At 25.6% G+C, this 23,665-nt stretch overlaps 1 protein-coding gene and 1 long non-coding RNA gene across 2 annotated transcripts; both read right to left on the reverse strand.

The window, feature by feature from the left end:
- Positions 1-4,179: 4,179 nt before the first annotated feature.
- LOC100204956 (major facilitator superfamily domain-containing protein 8) lies at positions 4,180-10,802 on the reverse strand. Its single transcript, XM_065799206.1, has 11 exons — positions 9,747-10,802; positions 9,510-9,610; positions 9,388-9,431; positions 7,731-7,971; positions 7,543-7,656; positions 7,221-7,424; positions 5,469-5,577; positions 5,241-5,375; positions 5,061-5,158; positions 4,744-4,931; positions 4,180-4,616 (listed from the first exon to the last, which is right to left on the reverse strand). The coding sequence occupies exons 1-11, from the start codon at positions 9,920-9,922 to the stop codon at positions 4,284-4,286; spliced, it is 1,743 nt and encodes a 580-aa protein (XP_065655278.1). The 5' UTR covers positions 9,923-10,802; the 3' UTR covers positions 4,180-4,283.
- A 10,963-nt stretch (positions 10,803-21,765) lies between these two features.
- Positions 21,766-22,641, reverse strand: LOC136080947 (uncharacterized). Its single transcript, XR_010638752.1, has 2 exons — positions 22,366-22,641; positions 21,766-22,013 (listed from the first exon to the last, which is right to left on the reverse strand). It is a non-coding gene; the product is annotated as an uncharacterized LOC136080947 (long non-coding RNA).
- Positions 22,642-23,665: the final 1,024 nt, after the last annotated feature.

A 23,665-nucleotide genomic window follows, 5' to 3' on the forward strand; every position in this document is an offset into this window, starting at 1 on the left:
AGAAAGTATAACTGTTCCACTAAAAGAACAACCATACAAAAATCATGGAAAATAATAGCATAATACCACTCAAAATCGAAATTATCGGTCACTATCTGTTCCTGAGAGAATCCAAGGAAGACGAGAACGCATAAATCAAATTAAGAAAGTAACAAGTTTTTGGCAAAAGAAATTTAAATTTTCCACATTTATCAATTCAAGTCGTACAGGAAAAACTGAATCAAGTGCTGAACACGTTCGATAAATGTGTAAAACAAAGAAATTACGATCCATTGATTTAATTTTTTGACATCACAAAGATGGCATAACGCCTCTGCACTGAAGACAAAAACTGTATCATCTTAAACTAAAAGCAAAGGACAGGTCGGGTATGCGACTGGAAAGGCTGCTAGTTCAAAAGATATCCATCCATCCAAAAGAAGCAAAATGCCCTTGAAGCCTACTTCAGTAACGGCCAAAGCAGCAACGTCAACTTCCTAATCCGAGTCTGAGGCAGAATATGAAGAGTCTGAAGATTTAGAATAACACTCTACAAGTACCAGAAAAAAGCTACAGCCAAATTAGAAACATCTTCAAAGTTATCTACCAGCAAAGTAGCAACCATTTGTTGAAAATTGTATCAAGATAGCATCAACACCTTCACAGTCAGGTATATTCAGATCAACTATAAAGGAGCTATTAAACTTGAAGAAGAAATAAAGAAAAACCTACATTTAGAAAATAGGTCAGTGCACTTTGATGTTAAACTTATTAGTAATCAAGAATATCAAGTGTTAGTGTTGAAGAATAAACAAAAAGAAGTTAAGTTACAAGCACTAGATGTACCAGACGGAATAGCAGATACTGTTATTAAAGTTATGACAACTGTTCTCGATAAATACAATTAATGGAAGAGTATAAATATGATTGTAGCGGACAGTACAAATGTAAACACTTAAAGAAGGAATGGAATTATCAGTCAGTTACAAAGACGTTTTACTAAAAAGAAACTGGAAAGCCACAATTTGTCAACATCATGTTCTTGAGTAAGTCCTTTGCATTGTAATGGATAAAAAGCTTTGAGAAAATAGCATGTTGTTCAATATCAAATATCCGTTTATCCCGGAACCTGTTTAAAACTACGAACAGCTCAGAAATAATTTCAAGAATGGTAAAGGTGATTACTGAAGCAGCAGATGGGGTGATGATATGAACTTTCTATTTCATTTTAATTTGCGTAATCTGCTTTTTTGAAGAATCTAGAATATTTTCTAAAAATAAGTTTATGAAAATATCTAAATTAAACAATGCAAGATGGAATTCCCGAGCAAAACTATCTTTTTTGGCATTTATTCTTCTACCTGAGAAAAGATACTCAATACTCAATATTTGTTTATTCATCTTTTACAGATGGACGGACCATTAGTTTACTGACAAAATGTACAATGCAGGTGATTATCGGAAGCTATATAGCAGCTTGCACGATCACAATAAAGCGTTAAAATTAGTAAAAAATTTTTGGAATCAGAAACCATTGAGACCGGAAATTCCAAAAATAAATCAGTGTGCAGAGCGAGTAATCAAATGTCTTTAAGATACTTTTGATATATATAATAAATTCAAAATTTTGGTTTGTAGGTGACCTTTTTCAACAAGAAAATTGAATTAATGAATGATCTGATAATATATATATATATATATATATATATATATATATATATATATATATATATATATATATATATATATATATATATATATATATATATATATATATATATATATATATATATATATATATATAATATATATATATATATATATATATATATATATATATATATATATATATATATATATATATATATATATATATATATATATATATATATATATTAAAAGATCAATCATGAAAGCAAATTTCTATACTGTTGAAGTTGTAGCTCTGTTCCAATATTAATCAACTAATTAGTTTTCCTGCGTTATATTATATAAATATTTTTAAAATAATATTACGTTTAATTCCAAAAATATACTTTTTTAAAAGATAAATAAAAAAACCCACATTAATAGACCATTGAGTATAATATTGAAACAAAGTTCAATATTGATGAAATGGTATTTGTTCTGTTGCAATATTAATCAAATATATCAGCTAATCTGTTTTCCTGCGATTGCATTTCTCCGAATCAATGAATATTTTACAAATAACATGTTCTTTCATAAATTTTATTAACTATTTGTATATTTATTAACGATATTTTGTGTTAACGCGTGCTAAACTATTGCATATTATCAACGGTAAATAAAGTTTTTAAGTTAAATTTATTGTGTTACTATGCGATATTCATTCATCTATTTCCTTATCTGGGCAACATGTTGTTAAAAAACTGGCCTTTTTAAAATGTTTGTTTTAAAATGATTTAAATTTGATTTAAAATGTTGGATTAAGCTGAAAACTTTGTGGGTTTTTTTTGTCGCGGTCACTTAACAATATTAATTTTGGCCGGATAATCTCTGTGGGAGCAGTTGTAAATTGATTTTAACCAATTAAAGCAGTTAAAAAGATGTAAAGCAGTTGAAAATTGATTTTAACCAATTTGGACAAACCCATGTGTTTTTTTTTGTAAGAAATTAAACAAACTTAGTATTTATAAAAAAGCTCTTTAGTATTGTATTAAGTTTTAATTGATATTAACTCACAATATTTGTCAATATATGATTTCTAAATAACTTTCTATATATAAATCTGTAAAGCAATACCAAACAAAATGTCTGCAAAAAGTACTCAAATAGAAGAATACGTTATTGTCGTAGTAATTTTAGAATTACTTGATAATGGCAAAAAAATCAGTAGTGATGGAAATGATTAAAATTCTATTGAAAATACGATTCACCCATGTGATGTGTCACGTGCTAACAGGTGAAGACTAAGGTTATGTTGTTATTGGTAAAATATTTCACTTTTTCTCTTGACTGATGAGTATTGGACCTATTGATCATTATCTGGTTTATATTTGAGCTATTTCTTTATTCTTGAGAATAGAAAAGTTCAAAAGAATATTTTTTCTATTGAAAAGTTTCTCGATTAACATTTTTCGTCCTCGAGTTCAGCGAATAAAGAAGAATTGTGGCCATTTTTGATTCTTGAAAAAAATTGTCGGTGTGATCAAATATACCTTAACCACTTTTGGTTTGGTGCTCATTGAAAATGGTCAACAACATTATGTTTTATAACCTGCGTGTTATTTTGCGCGATGCGTTAATTGAAGTGTCTTTTTGAAATTGATGAAATTGGGTGAAACTTTAAAAAATATGCGTGTGTTTTACATAATAATTAGCAATAATTTGTTTAGGTTTAATTTCCTTTAAGTTATTCCTTTAATAAATTAGCAAAAACTTTGATTTATTTTAAAGCATTAAGTAAATCTTATGACTTATAAGATTTACTTATAGTTATAAGAATAGTTATAAATTATAAAGTCATAAGAATATCAAGTTTCGTGCCGCGGTGTAAATTTACAAATTTAAGAAATGCTTAATCTTTATCGCTTTCACTCTTTTCAAACTAGTTACAGACTGAAATAGGCAATATACTAAGATTATTGAATTCCAGATCAATAAGTAAAGTTTTTCTTTAAAATGATAAATATTGTTGTTTAAATTATTTCTTAACTCAACTACTGTTTTACATACGCTTTTATAACGTAAATGCCTGATTAACATTAAATGCGCCTAATAAATTATAATAAAGGTTTCCTACAAAAAAATAATATTAGCTCAAATCCATGGAGAGATCATTATCAGGTTTTACGTAAGAATGATTAAATATTGTACAACCATTTATATTTATTTTAATAAACTTTAAAAATAGCGGTTTAAATAATTATAAAAACAAATTTTTTTTTTGCTTAATCTCTGTATTTTATATCGTGTGTGCATATATATATATATATATATATATATATATATATATATATATATATATATATATATATATATATATATATATATATATATACACGAATATATATGTCTATTAGTATGTCTAGCATTGTTTAAACAATAAATATCGTAAAACCGATTAGAAAGTTTATTATGAAATTATCGTAAAACCGACGTCATTATTGGCATATCAATAAATGTTTTAGGCCTCAAATCGATGATCAGAAATTCTTTTAACTTAATAACTCTTCATCATTTTTCTTTTTTGTTTTTTAGGTGTTCATATAAATGCTGTCATTTTAACTGCCATCGTTGCCCAACATTGTTGTTTCATATTACTATTTGAACTTTCTTATCTATTACGAAAGTAGACGCATTTCTTTGCTTTTTATATTGTTTTCGTCTTGATCAAAACATGTAAATTCAGTTTCTGACTTTTGGTTCCAGTTGTTTTCTAATAAGGACTCATCTGTAAATAATAGGTTATTTTCTTTTTTTTTGACAATGAACAAGTGATAAGGAATCAGTATCTTGTATGAAAAAATAAATAGGATTATTGATAGTAAAATGAAACCATTTGCGCTTAAGAAAGTATATCTAGGACCGTGCTCAATGTACATAAATGTTACCAAAGATGGACCAACAGTTCTAGCCAAACCACCCGACGCACCTAAAAAGCTTTGCATCACTCCCTAAAGGAAATGTAAACATTGAAAATAAACAAAATAATTAAAAACAACAAGAATAGCAAACAAATAGTCAAGATATCAATAAACAAATAGTCAAGATTTCAAAGCAAATACTATCAAACTATTTTACTTGGGGTTTTGATGACAATACTTTTGAATATATAGACGCAATGAATACAATGGTAAGCGGATAACCAATCGATAATAAAACCATTCCTAGAATAACTTGAGCTAAATATATTTGAGGCGTGTTTTTGCACCATTTGTATTCTGCAGGACATCCTACATGTAACGTGTTATTTGTAGAAGTGTTTATTTCTAAAAGTAAGAAATTGATTGGATCTCAGTACATTTATGATTCAAAGCAATTTAATAATCCAATCAATTTCATAGTATTTTATCTTTAATTTAAGGATGTTGTTCTATTTAAAAAAATAAATATGATACCTTTAATTAAAGGCGTTTTACTTCCCCAAGGTAAATATACAGTGAATCCCAAAAAAATAAGAACCAACCCAACCAGTAACAAGTTTCGTTCATTAAATCTAAAAATAAATACTTGCATAATATAAATTCAGACAATGAAAAATAAATCCTAAAAAAACAAACTACAAACAATCTAAAAACCTTTTTTCTAGTAAGTCAGCAGCTATAAAAGATACAATTGCAATTACACCAGCAGCCAGAAATAAACAGCTCACCCACAGCGTTGCTTGCTCACCGTTCCATGAAAACATATCCATTGAGAGTGGTGCAAGTATTCTTAATATTTTAAAACAATACCAAATTGATAGCTTTTTATTTTAAAAGTTTTACAACAATTTTATTTTTTTATTTGCATAAGTATATACTCACGTTTCTTGTACGGCAAACGCATTCTGGACTGCAAAGTATACAATTATGTTAACTATAATACCAGTTGTATTACGCGATAACTTTGTGTTATTGTTTTCACAAATATCCTCTAAATGATATGAAGGAAACAAATAAAAATAAAATAAAAACTAATTACATCAAAAACACAAAAATGGTTTATATATTATTAAAGATTTAATTAATGAACTTTTCTGTACTTCAAGGCTCTTTTTCTGAGATTATCGATTGGAATTATTTTTATGCAAAGATTTTGAAACCACTTTTAACTAGTAAATTAACATAAAATAGAAAATGTTGAAAAAATTAAAACTGCATTTTTTTTTAAATATTTTAACCTTATAACGTGTAAAGCATTCATAAAACGAAGGGGATTAAATATTTGAACAAAAGAGATAAATATTTATATATAGCATTTATTTTATATATAATTTACATATAATTTTATTATATATATTTTTTTTATATATAATTTTTATTTTTTATATATAATTTTTTTATATTTTATTATATATATTTATATATATATAATTTATATATATATTTATTATTATTATTATATATATATATATTTATTATATATATAATTTTATTATATATATTTTTATTATATATAATTCTTATTTTTTATGTATAATTTTTTTATTTTATATTTTATAATTTATTTTTTATATATAATTTTTATATAATTTTATTCTATATACAATTATATATAATTTTATATATAATTTATATATAATTTTATTATATATAACTTTATATATAGCCATACCTTTTGGTCGCCAAAACACATTTTGATGGCAATTGAAATCTAGTTATAAATTTTTATCCTATTTAAGTTAAAACTATTTTTCTTAATAATTAGTTTACAAATTCTATGAAAAAGCTTGTTTAAACTAAGACAAGATTGCAAATTATTTTTGGAATACAGAGGTCGCTGTTAGAAGATAAAAACCACTCCAGAAAACAAGGGAACACTAATGTTGGTGACTTTAAGAAAGCAAACCCTCTAAAACTATTTTAAACACTTATGGAAGTTTTTTTAATTTCACTTTGCACAAGGGGAGATTACGCAGGTCCCACTCTACATAATCTTGAGAAAAACAAACTTGTTAGAAATATTCAACTTAATACTAGGTTAGCTATGTTTGATTAAGTTGTCGAATATTGTTTTGAGATGAAACTACAAATATTCTACACAAAAAAAGAATAGTTTTCGGAGTCCATGCCTCATTTTAAATTGTCTATGATGCGTTTGTAAAAAAGGTTTTAGTTATTGAAAGGTTATATACTTTTATTTCATCTTAAGGAATAACTCAATAAGCAAATGAAAGATTTTTTTTCTCAAAAAACGCCCATGGTAACTCCCCCTCCCCTTTTCCTTGATGGTTGAACCTCAACCTTGAGGTTCCTTTACCTAAGGGAAATTAATTTAAAAAAAAGTAATAATTTCTTAAATTCCGAAAATTAATTAAAAAAAGAGGCACTTTTTAAAGTATTTCTAACGGATTCCTAATTATGTTAACCTACTAAACAGAGTGCTCTAAATAACATGAGTTAAAAGTGACTTCAACCGAACTTGCAACAGAAATCTAACTCTACATTAACATTAACAGTATGTCTATTTGAAGTTATCTTTGAAAATTACTGGTAAGAAGGTATTTGAGATTTAATCATAATAAATTTACATAATTCTTATATTTATTATTTACTTAAAATAGAAATATTCCTTACTAAACATTTGCACACTAGTATCATTTTCTTGATCTTTGTAGATGTCGACTTGGTGCTCATCATACCAAAATAATACAATTACAACATTCAATGCTGTCACAAATATGCTTGCAAATGCTGGTGCCGTATACACATTCAAATGGATTTTCAACGCTGGAATATCAATTCCATTATGCCCCAGAGGAACTGCTAACAGTTGAGCAACTAATACATAAAATTGTTAATACAAATTATTTGCTTAGCATACACAACTAACTGAAAACACTTGAATAATAAATCTAAAAAATGCTATTATTTTAATATAAAATTTTTTCCTTCATACTTGGTCCAAATGAAAAACCTAATCCTTGCGCAACTGACATGCGCGACATAACTTTAGTTCTTTCTTTTAATGTTGTAGCTTCTGCTGCCACGGCCCTTGAAACAACGTTTGTTCCTTTTCATAAAAAAAGAAAAAAGTGTTCAATTTAGAATAAATTTGTTTTCCGTTTTAAATATGTTTTTTCTTACCTGTAGACAAACCAATGATTGTTCTAGAAAATATTACCATTGATATACCATATTTACCACACGACTGTGCATAACCGTAAAACAGGTTTCCAAATCCAAAAAAAATCAAAGAAAGGAGCAATGGTATAGTTGATCCTAGCTTGTTTGTTAGATAACCCATAAAAAAATCCACCAAAATTCCACCCAACTGAAAACCAATGTTAGCCCATCCAATATAAATTGGAGTGATGTTAGAGTCAATCTAATATATATATATATATATATATATATATATATATATATATATATATATATATATATATATATATATATATATACATTTATATATTATCCCATTATTTTTCCATATTTAAGTTGTCTTTTTAAATATAGTGCTATAGCTTAGGTTCACTGTATATTTTTTAATTTAGTATACTTTTTTTTTAGGTAATTTACGTGCGCAACATTGATTTTGATTGATAATTAAATAATACTTTTTATTTAAGTTTTTAATAAATTTTTCTGGAGTAAGGGCATTGTTATACTTATACATAAAATATAATTTATACATAAAATAAATAATATATAAATAAAATAAATATAATTTATACATAATATAAAATTTAGGCGTTGGTAAATATTTATTTTATATATACTCATCATTTTAATGTCTTTCATTAAGGGTTTCAGGTGGTTGTCCTTTATTTTGCTGTAAATAGTTCTTCAAGCAAACTTTTGTGAATAAATACTTTTTTTTTACAAAAAATGTTTCACTAAAAATGGTATCTGTTTAAAACTCGACCATGATTAAACTCCTTTCAAAGTAAGTTTTTTAAAGACTTAAACTGTCTGACTTTTATTGTCAGTAATGCTTAAATATTTATAAACTTTTGTGCTGAAACCCATTAGTCCCTGATTGATTTCTGACTCAATTCCCAAAACCTAATCCTCTTTTACGTCTATCCTTATGTTTCAGATAATATATCTACATTAAAATACGTCTATTCTAATGTGTCTTTTACTGTATGAGCGTATATGTACGTTTATTTACGGCTATTCCTATGTCAGTCGTTAATTGTACATCTATATTACAATGTCCTAAAAAAAGAATTTAATTAAAAGAAAGTCTTATAAAAAGTGTAATTTAATTAAATTTAAAAAGCTGTAAATAAATTTTAATATCGGCGACAATAAAAAAACGGGTGGCGTAACTAAAAAATAAGTTTTTTTTATATGATTGCAAATAGTTTTTTTTTAACAATCTTAACAGTGGAATAAAAAAGTTGGCAAAGTAGTAGCATTTAAAAGTAATATTTTTAAACGTCTACTTGTCTAATTAAATTCTTTTCTTGAATTTTTAGACATATTTTCTTACACCATTTTCAATCAGGAGAAAATTCTCAACTATTATCAGTCATAAAAAAAAAAAAGGAGGGGGGCAGGGTGATTGCATTAGCACTGTAACTTGTAAAAATTATTGAACAACTGTAACTTTGAACACTGTAACTTGTAAAAATTATTGAACAACTTGCTGCTTCTAAAATAAGTTTTTGAAAAAAAAACGGGACAATTTCGAAAATAAAAACTGGTTTCATAAAAAATTATCTTATATATGTCTTTTACTTTTTTGTTTATTGTAAAACTTTAACAATTTGAAAAAAAAAAAAGAAGCCGTTACCTTCACCATGTATGGATATATTGATGCAAGAACAATCGAAAAAGCTGAAATAAATTTTTTTATAAATAAAAACTCAAATAACCAATATAAACAAATAAACTTTAAAAAAAAGTAAAAATTACATAAACTGTCAAAGAACATCGTCATGTATAGAATTTTTATTGACCGCCATCGTTTTTTTTTGTCTTCCTTCGCTTCAACCTTCGCTGCCTGTATTTTTTTTCTGCAATGATTTTAATTTTAAAGGTTATAAACAAACATAAATTTCAAAAGCATATATTTAAATAAATTAAAAGGCTCCAATTATATAGTAAATAAATAGTAACAATAAAAAATAATAAAATTTTTAAACCACTCACCGAAAAAGCTTCATTCCTCGGTTACTAAAAATATATTTAAGCTGAAACCTTGCTGCGAACAACTTTTTATGAGTTTCAAATTCAGCAACATTTAAGTTAATTATGAAAACAATATAATTTAAATTAATGTTGTCGCCAACAATATAAACCCTTCTGAAAAAGAAGAATAATGCCATTCCGCTTCATAATCTTTCACAAAGCCTATAGTTAGGCATTTTATGTAAAACAATTACGTCATTAAAATACTCTTGTAAGACAACCGCAAAGGATTCAAAAAAAAAAAAAAACACTAGAAAAGAACTTTATGATTTATTTTAAGCAACAAGTTTACTAAAAGAAAGAGTTAAAAATTGGTTTTCAAAAAAGTTAACTTAGTTATAACTTATTTTGACGTACATGACAACATTATTTTTAAATGTATTTAACCCTTTGTTGCGTTTTCCAAATTTTTAAAATATTTCATTTCAATCCACTTAATCTTTGCTTTATAAGTGCAGCCAAAGTCAGACTTCCAATAAAATTTTACATATTCTATATTTCCTGCCGATAATTACAATTTACTGATTGTTTATTCTTGTGCGCTCAAATCAAAGAAATGTAAGATTTAAAAATAAGAAAAGTTATTGAATGATCACTGTTAAAAAAAAGGTGAAAAACGTTTATGTTTAAAAAGGCGGTGCTCTAAATGGTTCTAAAGTTCACACCTTAGTTAGCCAGGGTTTTTAAATAAATGCCAAGCTAAAGCTATTAGACAGCAATGGGTTCTTTTATGCAGTTTTTTTCTGAAAGCTCTAACATCTGGAATTTTTTTTTGCTCTAATCAGGTAAAATAAACTAAGAATTAAAAAAAAAGAACTGTCTATATAGTTGCATATATGCAGCTATAGTTGAATATCTTAAAAACAAAATTCATATTATATTAAAAATTAAGTAAATAAAAAAAATACCCCTCTGATTTTCTTTATTCCTCTTATTTGCCCAATCTATTTTCCATTAATTTGTTGCCTAAACTATTTTCCGTTAATTTGTTGCCTAAACCATTTATTAATAATCTTAAAAGACAATCTTCCGTTATTTTTTTCACTCCATAAAAATGAACAAAAGTTAAAATTAAGTTAACATAAATAGTTTCCTCAAAAATTAATAGAAAAATCAAAAATGAAAGTTCCCAGCCTATGAAATTCTCCAATAAACTCTATAGAAAAAAAAAAAAAAAAACGTTGGTGTTTTATATAAAGTAAAGCTACTTTTAAGTATAAAATTTTATAAAAGTATTTTTCATTTACATACGACCACTTTACCAATGGCAACATAGTTTGGATTAGTACTAATCACACTGAACTAGACAAATTTTAAAACAAAACAAAAAAACATACTTAAAGTATTTGGAGTCAATAAAAAGTTCCTTCCTAACCTAAACTTTTTTTACACTTTTGTTTATAAAATCATTTGATTATTATTTAAAAAAATTCAACTAATTAAATACCCTATTTAATTTTCAGAAAACAACTTGTATGTCACTTTCAGTTAGGTATATTTTAAATGCTTTATTTTTGAACCTGATAAAAAGAAATGCAAGTTAAACAAAAAATTAAATAAACAAAATTTTTTTATCATAGTTCATATTTTCAAAAACTTATTGAAAACATCTTGTATGCTTTACATTTACAATTGTAAATGCGCTAACAAAATCTGGATTTGGTGATATGATCTCACTGTCTTAATTTTGCTCCAACCATGATATGTGTGTGTGTGTGTGTGTGTGTGTGCGTGTGTGTGTGTGTGTTAGATGCTGTGTGTGTATTTATTGTTAGCAGACGGAGTATATATGTTCAATAAAAATTGAAAGGAATGTGCTTCAAACCCTACGATTCTCTGTAAAGCTCTACTAAAATAATATCGGTGAGAAGGTTAACAAGAACTTTCTCATTATGATTGCATGTATTCGGTAACAAGATCATTATATTTTTTTGAAGTAAACTCAGTTAAAATTATTATTAATAAACAAAATAACAAAAAAAGGCTTCAAATATTTTAAAAATTTTATCAATTGGACTGCAATTTTGACGCAGGAAAACGCTTCTATCCTATTTTACATCCATCTATTGTAAAAGATTTTTATAATTTGTGTTGTATAAAATTAGAAAATATCTAAAATTTTGAGCCACTTAAATTCTTTACAATTAAATATGGAGTATAAAAACAAAATGCGATTTTGTTACTTTTCATATCTACAAGATTTATTTTTAGTATGAAGAAGTTTTTATTTATCTTTCTTACCTTTTCAAAACATATGTTTGGATATAATTATATATATTTATAATTATAATATAATTACATTTAATTACATTTTATAACTAATACATATAATTGCATTTTAGTATTTGTATATAATTACATTTTATAACTAGATGAATATAGTTACATTTTATAACTAACTCTAAAAATTAGTTTCTTTACATGCAGTGATACAGTATTTCAAACCATTTAGACTTTTTCACAAACTTTTACGGAAATGAAATTAACTGTTTGACCATGTTTTCAAATAGGCAAATTAGATGGACGTTGTAAATAGGGTTTTTAGGATTCACTCATTTTCGTCTTAGGCTAATAATGTACTTAGTTGTAAATAATGAAAAACTTAGTTATTAAGTTGGTACCTTGTATGAATAAAACAATCTTAATATTGAGAGAATTTAAAACGATTGCTACTGACTATTCCCATGGTAATTATATTTTGAAAACCAAAATTAAAAACATTTAAATTAAAGTGTTATAAATAAATTTTGAATATAATAAATAGTAACAATAAGATCACGGACAGGCCAAACGTTATAGAAGACTGCTGACACAGTTCAAACATGTTTTGAGTGTGATTTTAAATATACAAATCGTGACCTTGAATGACAGGGTTTTATCTCCCTGATGTAATGTTGAAAGAATTTAACTTTTAGTTTTTAATTATTTACACGTTTCACAGTTGTTATTGTTTATATTGACAAAATATGTTATTTTGTTTTATAATTATTCTTATATTATTATTTATATAATTTTTATAACTATTTATAAATGATTTGTTAATTGTTTATTATTAAATAATGTTGAAATTAAAAAAAAAAATTTCAAAAGTTATTTTAAAAAAATAGTAAGATTAATATATAAATTTGCATAATTATAAATATAAAAGTAGTATAATAAATAAAGACCGAATGTTAAAATTCATTTTAAGAAATTGTTTTTTTTTATATACATTAGTATAATTATAAAATTTGTTTTATTAAGTGTTTTTCTAAATCTATTTTATAAACTTTTACATAATTAATAAAATTATTAGTTATTATTATTACTGGTTTTATAACTATTCATAATATTAGTATAAATTTATATTATTATTATCGCTATTATTATAAGTTTTTTTAATATATAAATTAAATCTATTGCATGTAATTTATACTATAAAGTATTATCTTAGCCAAAACTTGTCAAGGCAGGTTTTAAAATCTTGTTATTTTAATTCAAGTTCTAATAATTTTAAACTTAATTTTAAATTATTTTAAACTTAATTGTTTTCATTAAAAAAGATTTTATTCATAATGGAATTTTTTTCAAAAGTAAATATTGTATTAAGGCCATATCCAAATAGCTTTAATTTTAAATTTATGTAAATTAAGTAGATTTGTAAACGTAATCACGTGAATTCAGTGAAATTTGTTGTTCATATTCAAAGTACTCTGAGACCTCCTTAAAAAGCTTACAGGGTACAGTGCTGCAAAATTAGATTTTCAAACATCTGGCTTTAACTTTCTTTTCTTTCGTTAATAAACTTTTAAACTCTCCCTCGAAAAAATAATGTTTATATATTATTTAAGTTTTTTTATATCTATAATAAATTAAAAAATTTCATAGGAATAAAAAAATTTCTAATCTATTTACATTTTTTTTTAATCATGTTTCAAAAATTTTTTAATTGATATTTCTTTATAAAAATGTTATTTTTCTTTCAATTGTCGCAAATAATATAATTTTTAAGTTGCCATATTCTTTTGAAAAGTTCAAGTTGAAACCTATTCTTTTCCCTTTCCATTCCCTTTCCCTTTCCCTTTCCTTTTCGTTAAAAGTGAGAAAACGTGAATTTAAGTACCTATTTTGCGACAAAAAAATTAGGTATTACAAAATTCGGTTATCCACCTGACAAAAGTTTGTCAGGTGGATAGAATATATATATATAAAAAAATGAAAAAATAATGTTTATAAAGAATAACTACCATACTTTTATCGACAAGTTGATATGAGAATAACAAGATATTTTTTAAAAAATAATAAAAATGATTATAAAATTTGGTAAGTATACAAAAGGTGACATAAAAATAAAATAAAATTTTTCTACTTTTTAAAAAACGTCTAAGCATATATTTATACCTTTTTCACAGTCTACACTTTTACAAATAATGTATAATAAATTTTTTATTTTGTGTTAAATTATATGCCAGAGTTTTAGTACAAAATTCGGTTTTGTACAGGTAATTTTACGTGAAAGGTAATTTTTAAATTGATTAAACACTAAGTTGTTATATACTTAACATTATTTGCATTGTTAAATTTGATGGATTGGAATTCCTATTTAAATAAAGCTTAAATAATATTTTAGCTGCAGTGAATCATTTATTCTTTTGTTAATCTTTGTTTTTATTATTAAATACAATAACAACAACAGCAAAAAAAACTAATGATCTAGATAATAAAAAATAAATAAAAATTCTTTTGCTAAAATAATAATCTTTTAAATAACAAACCTCCGGTAAAGTTATAATCCGTTGAAAAGCTCTTTAAGCTGTTGATAAACCTAAATAATGTTCCAATTGTAAATTTTTATTTTAAAAATTCACTGAAACTTTGTGTGTATAATAGAGTGTTTTTGTTTTTCATAATAGACGTAAATCGTAATAGACGTGTAAAACAAAAATATAAGCAAAATCACTCTTAAATAAACTTAAAATCGTTTTGCGGTCGAGAAGTCTTACTTATACCGTAGCGCAATTGAGTTTGATAGTAAGAATGAATCGCAGTATTATCTGCTTTCTTTAAAAAATGACGACGAAGAAGAAGATTTTATTAAAAAAAAAAATATAAAAACATTGCATAAAGATATGTATTAAACTAATCCGTTGAACCCGTAAAAAAAAAACAATTACTTGCACAATTTGCTCTCAAAAATGTGTTCACTTTTGAGAACAAAAAAGTCTTGAAAACTTATAAATTAAAAGCATCTAAATACTCTTTGATTTAGAAGTAACCGTTGTTTATTTTCCTTATCAAATTTAAAAGTTTGATCAAGGTATCAATATTATAATAGATGACTGATGGTATAGTGATTTATATACAATATACCATAATTTAATTGTATATACAATATGCCATAAAATAATGAGTTATTTTGTAATGAAAACTTCCAATTGATTTTCATAATAAAAAATAATTAAAAATTATTATTTTAAATAGGCGTTACATGACGTCTATTAACGCAGTTTTGGTGCAGTTACTATTTACCCAGAATCAGGAGATCCAAGGTTCGATGTCGATTTTAGTCAGCGACATTATTAAAAAGGAATGCGTGACCTTCCTGGTTCAATGCTTTTCCGCGATACTGTTTGCTGTTGCTTCAAAAGATAAGAATCAGATCTAATCGCCAATTATAGAAATAAAGGTATTGTTAGTTTTTTTTACACATAGTCGAAGTTAAATCAATCGTAACCTAAATAAATCATAACTTAGGTTCAGATTCATATTGTTTTTGTTGTTGTTATCATTCGGTCCAGTCCTAATTTGATCTTAAGTAATTTGAGCTTAAGTAGACATCTTTAAACTAAAAATGTTCACAGAAATTTGAAGCAAAAGTTTTATTTAGTTAGAAATTTTTTATTTATCACGTTTAAATTAGAAAATGTCAAAAACTACATACGTTACCATAGAAATACTTTGGTTTAGAAATTAAGTCAAATCAATTGGTTCGCTGGAAACAAAACTGTTTCTGCTCACTCGGCCCTATCTTAATTCCATTTTAAAAAACCTTTTTATCTATATATATACCTTTTTTTATATATATATCTTTTTTTCCTTTTTTTATATATACTTTTTTTTTCCTTTTTAAGTTCTCATTTTTAAAGTTTTATAAAAATTTTTTTTTTTTTTTTTTTTTTTTTTTTGTTATGTATTTTTTGTTACATAGTATACATTTTCGTGATTACATAATAAAGATTCGTTAAGATTGAATATACATATAAATATAAAAAGAAAAAAAAAATCACAAACATAAATAATAAACAAACTTCTGTAATACGAACTGTAAGAAGAACGCGGGAAACTTGCAGAAGACCAAAAGGTCTTATCATCAAGAACCGCTTTACATTGTCATACATATATATATATATATATATATATATATATATATATATATATATATATATATATATATATATATATATATATAGATATAGATATAGATATATATATATATATATATATATATATATATATATATATATATATATATATATATATATATATATATATATATATATATATATATGTATAGAAAAATTAAAATATTTACAAAATTTTTACGTTAAATTGTTCATTATAATTGTATTAAAGTGTAAGATAACAATTATACAAACATGTATCGTTACTTTTTCTTAATATTACCACGTTTATTGCTAACGCAATGTTTGAAATATATATTAAAGTATATTAAAAAATAAGAGTTTATATAAGAAGCTAGCAGTGAACAAATTTAGAAAAATCAGTAAGTAAATTTTTATACTTTAAAATACTCTTTTTAATAGTTTTTTTAAAGCCATTTAAGTTTTCAAGGTTAATAATATTTCGATTAAGTAATAAAAACTTATTCGAGATATGAGGTGCACGATAAGTAATTTTAAATTGCACAAGCTTAGTTTTGCATGAAGGCTCAAAAAGGGTACTATTTGTGCGCAACAGGTATTTATACTCGGGCTTTTGTTTATAAAGACTATAGAAAATTGAAGGAATTTTTTTGCATTGTGCTATTATACATAAGACTTAAAACATTATATATATTTAGTTCAAACAATGTTAGTAAAGACATCTGTTCAAAAAGAGGCTTTGTGTGTTCGTTTTTATTTTTAAAATTAATTACTCGTATAGCATGCTTCTGTTTACGATAGAGAGGTTCTAGTTTGCTTTTATAGGTACTACCCCATGCTGTATTACCGTAATTTAAATAACTTTGAACTAAGCTATAGTAGATTTGTTTGAGTAGCGGCTACAATAAATGGCGTGATCGGTATATTATTCCAATACTTTTAGATATTTTACTACTTAAATAGGCGATATGATTATTCCAATTTAGATTTTCGTCAATAAAAACACCTAAAAATTTAGTAACATTATCCCTACTTATTTTTCTATTTTCAATAAACAATTTTGGACGAGAAGATTCAACTTCTTTTTTTTTTTATGAAGGATGAAATAAAGAAAACTTTGTTTTACTTAAGTTAATAGAAAGTTTATTTGCCCTAAACCATCCAGATATTTTTTCTAATTCTTGATTCATTTCTACGCACAGTTCGTTTTTATTTTTTCCGGAGATAAAAAAGTTGCTATCATCAGCAAACATTATAGTTGAAATTCTTTTTGATGCCCGATAGAGATCGTTAACGTAGATTAAAAAAAGCAAAGGCCCAAGTATTGAACCCTGAGGAACACCACACTTTAATATGGAAGGATTAAAGAGTTTATTATCTCCATAGTATATAGATTGCACACGTTTATCTAAGTAGCTTTCTATCCATTTGTTCGTTCTACCCCTTATGCCATACATGTTAAGCTTTGATAATAAAATTTTGTGGTCGACTGTATCAAAAGCCTTAGAGAGATCTATGAATACACCTAATGTAAATTCTCTGTTTGTAAAAGAGTTTTTCATTTCATCAACTAGGTGAAGGATTGCGTGTTCAGCTGATGTATTTTTTTGAAAGCCAAATTGCTTGGAGTAAATAAAATTATTTTCTTTAAAAAAAGTATATACTCTATTGTGCATAATTCTCTCAAGTATCTTAGAGAAGGTAGAAAGTATTGATATTGGTCTGTAATTGTCTATTTCACTTGTATCTCCTGATTTAAAAATAGATTTTACTTTCGCAGTTTTCAGTTTTTCAGGAAAGATACCTTCCTCTAAGGAGTGTTTAAATATTTTAAATAAAGGAACTTTAAGGTCGTCTTTGCAATTAATTGTAATGTTGCTATTGATGTCGTCGATTCCGGTTGCTTTGTTTCTTTTTAGGCTTTTAAAAGCATTGTTAAATTCTAACATGGTTAGTTTTTCGTTATTCAATCCATTTTTATTACGATCTAAATATTTATCAAAAGATTTATTTGCACTAGGAACTTGGGAAGCAAGTTTAGATCCTATATTAACAAAGAAGTTGTTAAACTCATTTGCAATGACGTTTTCATCATGAATTGTTGTTTGTTTGAAATTGGGTATTCAAAGTTTTAAAAAAGATTCCTGTTTATGTAATTTTGAGTTTACGAAAGTAATCTATAAATGATAAAGAATTGCATTCTTTTTTTTCAAATTGAGTATTATTCATTTTAAATTAAGTAGATGAAAAAACGTTTTCAATATCAAATTTTAAAATGCTCTCTAAGTTTCTTGTACTTGGTTTTAAAGTCCATCTTAATTTTGAAAATTTGTTTAAAAATTGCCTTAAAACCCAAATCTTCCAAAAACAAATTGACTTTTTATCTACCCTTGCCCAAAGATATAAATCATATTCTAGAAAGCTACAGAAATACTATACACACGATGTTTAGAGAAAACATTGCATTATTATTTAAAATAAAGTTCAATAAATCTTATGGTATTATTAATTAGTTGCTCCTAATATTTTTGAAATTTTTTTACTCTGTGGTTCAAGAGCATATTTTAGTTTTGGTAGAATAAGTGGAAGGTTTTGAGGTTTAGGTGGTTTATCAAACAAAGTATATTTTGTTATATGAGTATTCAATAAAAGTTTTTATTCGCTATAAACCACTCATAAAGATGTGTACTAGTTCTGTCTTTACATAGTGAAAAATATTTTTTAAATTTGAGTTTGTAAAGAAAACATTAATGTCATTAGCAAAAATAGTATAATTAAGTATTTTTGAGGACAAATAAATATCATTTATATAAATTAAAAACAGCTTTATATAAATATAAAGGTCTAAGCATTGATCCTTGTAGAACACCGCAACTTATAGATTCAAATATCCTCTATGTTAAATCATATGGTACTCCTTATTTACGATTTTCTAAATGACATTGCTGCCACTTTAAGTTAGAGTGAACTACTCCATAATTACGTAGTTTATAGATAAGAATTTTATGGTTGACAGTATCAAATGTTTTAGATAGATCTAGAAAAATTCAGAGCGTGTAACTATTGTTTTCAAAACCATTCAAAATTTGATTTGCAAGATTGCGTGTTCCATGGAATGGTGCATATATTGTGCATAATATGATCTATTATTTTGGAAAAACAGGAAAGTATGGAATTTGGTCTGTAGTTAGATTTTATCGAGTCATGCCGCTTTTGTATTTCGGAATTATTTTTGCTGATTTTAATTGGTCAGGAAAAATACCGTCTTTTAGAGAAAGATTCAAAATTATAAAAAGAGGTTTCTCAATATTATCTGACACAACTTTTACAACATCAGGAATAATTTTATCCAGTCCTGCGCTCTTATTTGTTTTTAGGATACTAATCGTTAGCCGAAGTTCATCAACCGAAAGCTCCGATTCATCCATGAAGAAATCTGATTTTTTCAAGAAAGGTGTAAATGATTTTTTTTTCTCAGGAATTGCAACAACTTATTTTTTTCCTATGTTTGTTAAAAAGTCATTAAATGTTTCTGCAATTTCATTATTTTCATAAGATTTAGAATGATATTTTAAATTTTTATTAAATAAGTAAATAATGTTAGAAAGTAAAGTGCGACTATAGAATCAATAACGCGATAAAGCGAGATTAAAAAAGACTCTACATACCCACATTCACCTTGGCTCCATATGTATTGTTTTTACAAGCTTGAAAGAGTAAAACAGCAAGAAATTGATAAAAAGATTTATGAAACAAACTTACGGATAAAAATATCATAGAAATATATAAATGTAGTTTTTTGTTGGTTATCTAAATTTGAATGTTTTTTAAAAAAAAGTTAAAGTTAATTTTTTTTATGCATTTGCATCGAGGACAATGTTAACTCAATGGTTATTCTACATGGGTGTTACAAAAATCAGTTTAAATAAAACTGAGATTTGATTTAAAACAGATTCAGGGGCTGTTTATATGAGGCAAGCTAGTCCGGTTAGCCGGGCTGACTAAAAAAATGAAAAAAATAAAATATAAAAGCTTACTTTTGTAAGCATTTATTTTTTAATTATGTTTTGAATTTGAATTAACACCATTTTATTTTTATTAGTTATTTTAATAACAATCAGGAATTTTGTTTTTATTGGGTAAAAGAATTAGCGTGACTTATTTTATCCAATCAGCTACATTCATAATCCGGGGTATCTCATAAAATCACCTAGGTTTCAACTTAGTGGAATCCAACTGATTTAGGGGCTAATTATTTGAGGCGGGCTAGCACGGTTAGCCGGGTTGCCTCACAAACATTTTAAAATTTGTGATTTTAATTCTTGCCAAATTTAAATGAAAATAGGCCAAATTTAAATGAAAAAATGCCAAATTAAAGAAAAAAAAATGCCAAACTAAAATGAAATATGCCAAATTAAATGACAAATTCAAGTGAAATTTGACAAACTTAAACGCAAAAAGGTATAGAAAGTGTATGTTCACCACACTTTAAGTCGGTCAGTGTTTTAAATATAGCCATTTAAAACACTGATTGACTTCATTTAAAATTTTTTATATAAATATAAAAAATTTTAAATGAAGACACAAAAAAATCAGGGAAAAGTTTTTTACTTTTGAGATATTCATAGCTATTTTTCAATATTGATTTGATTACAAAGAGACCTTTTAAAATTTAATATCACGTTGATCTATTTTACTAAGATAAGACCAAAAAAACACAGCAATTTAAAGAATACGCCTTTTATTGATTGAAATTTAAAGTAAGGTCAAAACGGTCTATGCTGTTTCCATTGCAAACCATTTTGTCGTCATTTTTTATCCATATTTAGTGGAACGTCATAAAAAACTTTTAACATTTTTTGTACTTCTTTTTCTCTAACTGTATTTTTACTCACCGTAGACAATACCCAGTAAACACACAAACGTCTATTAAACGTCAAAATAACGTTTCGAAAAAACGTTCAGATTTGGTCGGTTATCCGTTTAGAATGAAATCTAGATTAATGTTTAGAACATACATCCATAAAATGTCTAGATTCAAACGTATTTTAGACGTCTATTATAGGATTATTATGCGTATATAAAGCGTTTAGATTTTGTCTAATTAACGTATATAAAGCGTTTGAATTTAGCCTAAGTAAACGTATATTAAACTTTTTTATCTTTTCTAATAGTTTCTTTGGTTTACTTAACGTAGTTTCAAGTTATTGAAGATTTAAAACTAGTATAAATTAAAGTTACGTTATAACTTTTTAAATTTATATAAGTAATAAGAGCTATAGAGGTCTTGAAATTTATAAATAAGATATAGTTATAAAAGTAATGAAAATTATAAATAAGATATAGTTATAAAAGTAATGAAATTTATAAATAAGATATAGTTTAAAAGACCTGGTCTTATTTTTTATATTTTTTATAATTATTATAACACGTTTATAAACTTTTATACTATGCTACTTATACTATACTTTTGTTTATAAAACTATATATAAAGTTATAAACTTATATGTGAAAAAATGTTTGTGCGCTATACTTGTTTATGTTTCGATAATTAAAAAAGAATAAATGATCAAGCGTTTTGCATTGGAAATTTTATGGTAACATTTTCTACCTAACACTTTTCAAATTTAATCTCATTCGCAGAAAATAAAAGTTTACATTAAGATTAAGTTAAAGATTATTAATAAAACTAATAAACTCATAATATATATATTAGATCACTGTTTTCTCTGGTTAATTCATTATCAAAAATCTTCCTAGAATGCCATCTACCGCTTGTTTATCATGCACCTGTTTGTGCAAAATCATCTTCTAAATTCGTGTCCTGATCGACTGATTTCGTAACCTGATTTGTGACCGCAAAAAACTAGGGTAAAATAGTTAGCATTTTAAATGTATATTCATAAATCAAAATTGGAATTACACAGAACAACTTTATATATAGAGGATTTTCTGATTGGAAGTTTCCGAAATTTCCTATACCATCTATGTTTATTTTTGACATTAAAAAATTAGTAACGTTGCAACATAACATAGGCAGTGGTTTTTACCAGCTCTGTTCCACCAATTTTCTTTAGCAAATGTAATTAAGTTAAGCTAATAGTAATAAATAAATATTTAGTTATTAAACCTCTTGATTATTGCAAAGATGAATACTTTACTGTTACACAATCATACTAGCGTTTACAAAATGAATTTAAACTGTTTATAAAACTTACGAAAAAAGTTCTTGCAGCAGGACTTTCACAACGAGAGATCAGTAACTTTTATTTTTTTAATTGTGTCAATGTCGCCATCAATAATTTCTAAAACATCGGAGTCCATTGATTTGTTACCATCTAGGAAGGTAGGTTGTCGCGATAAGAGTTTTTTAACTTCCATGAATTAAAATGGCGCACCTGACCTCGTTTATTATTTATTTATCAGTCACTTTGCTTTAAGTTGTTGGAAGGAAGTGAATCTTGAAAACGCATTTAAGTCTAATTTAATTATTTAGCCAATAAAATATAATTTTTTAATAAGTTTTTTGTTTCGTGTTAATTATGCCTATTTAAACCGCGTGACGTGAACTGTTATGTGAGTCTTCTGACCAATGGCTATATTACTATATTATATTAAAATATACGTTTATTAAACATCGATCAAACGTTTAGAATAACGACTAATGTTAGTCAATGTTGTAAACTTTTGATCGACGTTTAATAAATGTATATGTTAAAATATTTAAAGCGTAGATTTTACATCTATAAATATTTATGTTTAATTAAGATCGATTAAAGGTTTACAATATTGACTATTGTAAGTCAATATTCTAAGCGTTAGATTGACGTTTAGTAAACGTATATATAAAAAGTTTGAAATATACATTTAAAATCAAGCGTCGATTTTTAGTCAATAATAGGTCGCTAAACGTTTTATCCATTTTTCGACCGATTTCGACTAAATATTGACCAATTCTGAGCCAATCTGTGTTTACTGGGTACAGGAGCTGACTGGCAATGGGGGTATGTGAAAAGTTCTATATAAGTCGTCAGTAAATTAGGTTGATATCGAATTAGAACGATATTGAGCCAGAACGAGCAAAACAGTTTTGAATTTAGCACAAATTAATTAGTTAAATTAAAGTTATGAATTCTTTAATCTTTGTATAATAAATAAAAAATTTCAAGCGTTCGTGATACAGGAACACATCACAAAATAAATATAGTAATGAAATCTTGTTTATTGTGTTTCATTAACAAAACTTCTCACTAAGCAAAAGCGTAACAAAAATGTTTTTAACAGTAGATTGTAAACTTATGTTCACTCATTCCACTCTGTCTTTTTTGTCATTGCGTTATTGTGAACCAAAATAATCAAGTTTGTTTTTAAACTTTTTAACAACCTGATTTTTCATTTAGTCATTGATATACTCTCGGTACAAGTACAAGGAACAAAGTACAAGAACAAGGTTAAATACAAGTTTAAAAAGTTTTCCTATAGTTTCTTATAACGGTACTTCTAACTTTTCTACCAACA

The sequence above is a fragment of the Hydra vulgaris genome, chromosome 06 (assembly GCF_038396675.1).
Source record: "Hydra vulgaris chromosome 06, alternate assembly HydraT2T_AEP".
NCBI lineage: Eukaryota > Metazoa > Cnidaria > Hydrozoa > Anthoathecata > Hydridae > Hydra > Hydra vulgaris.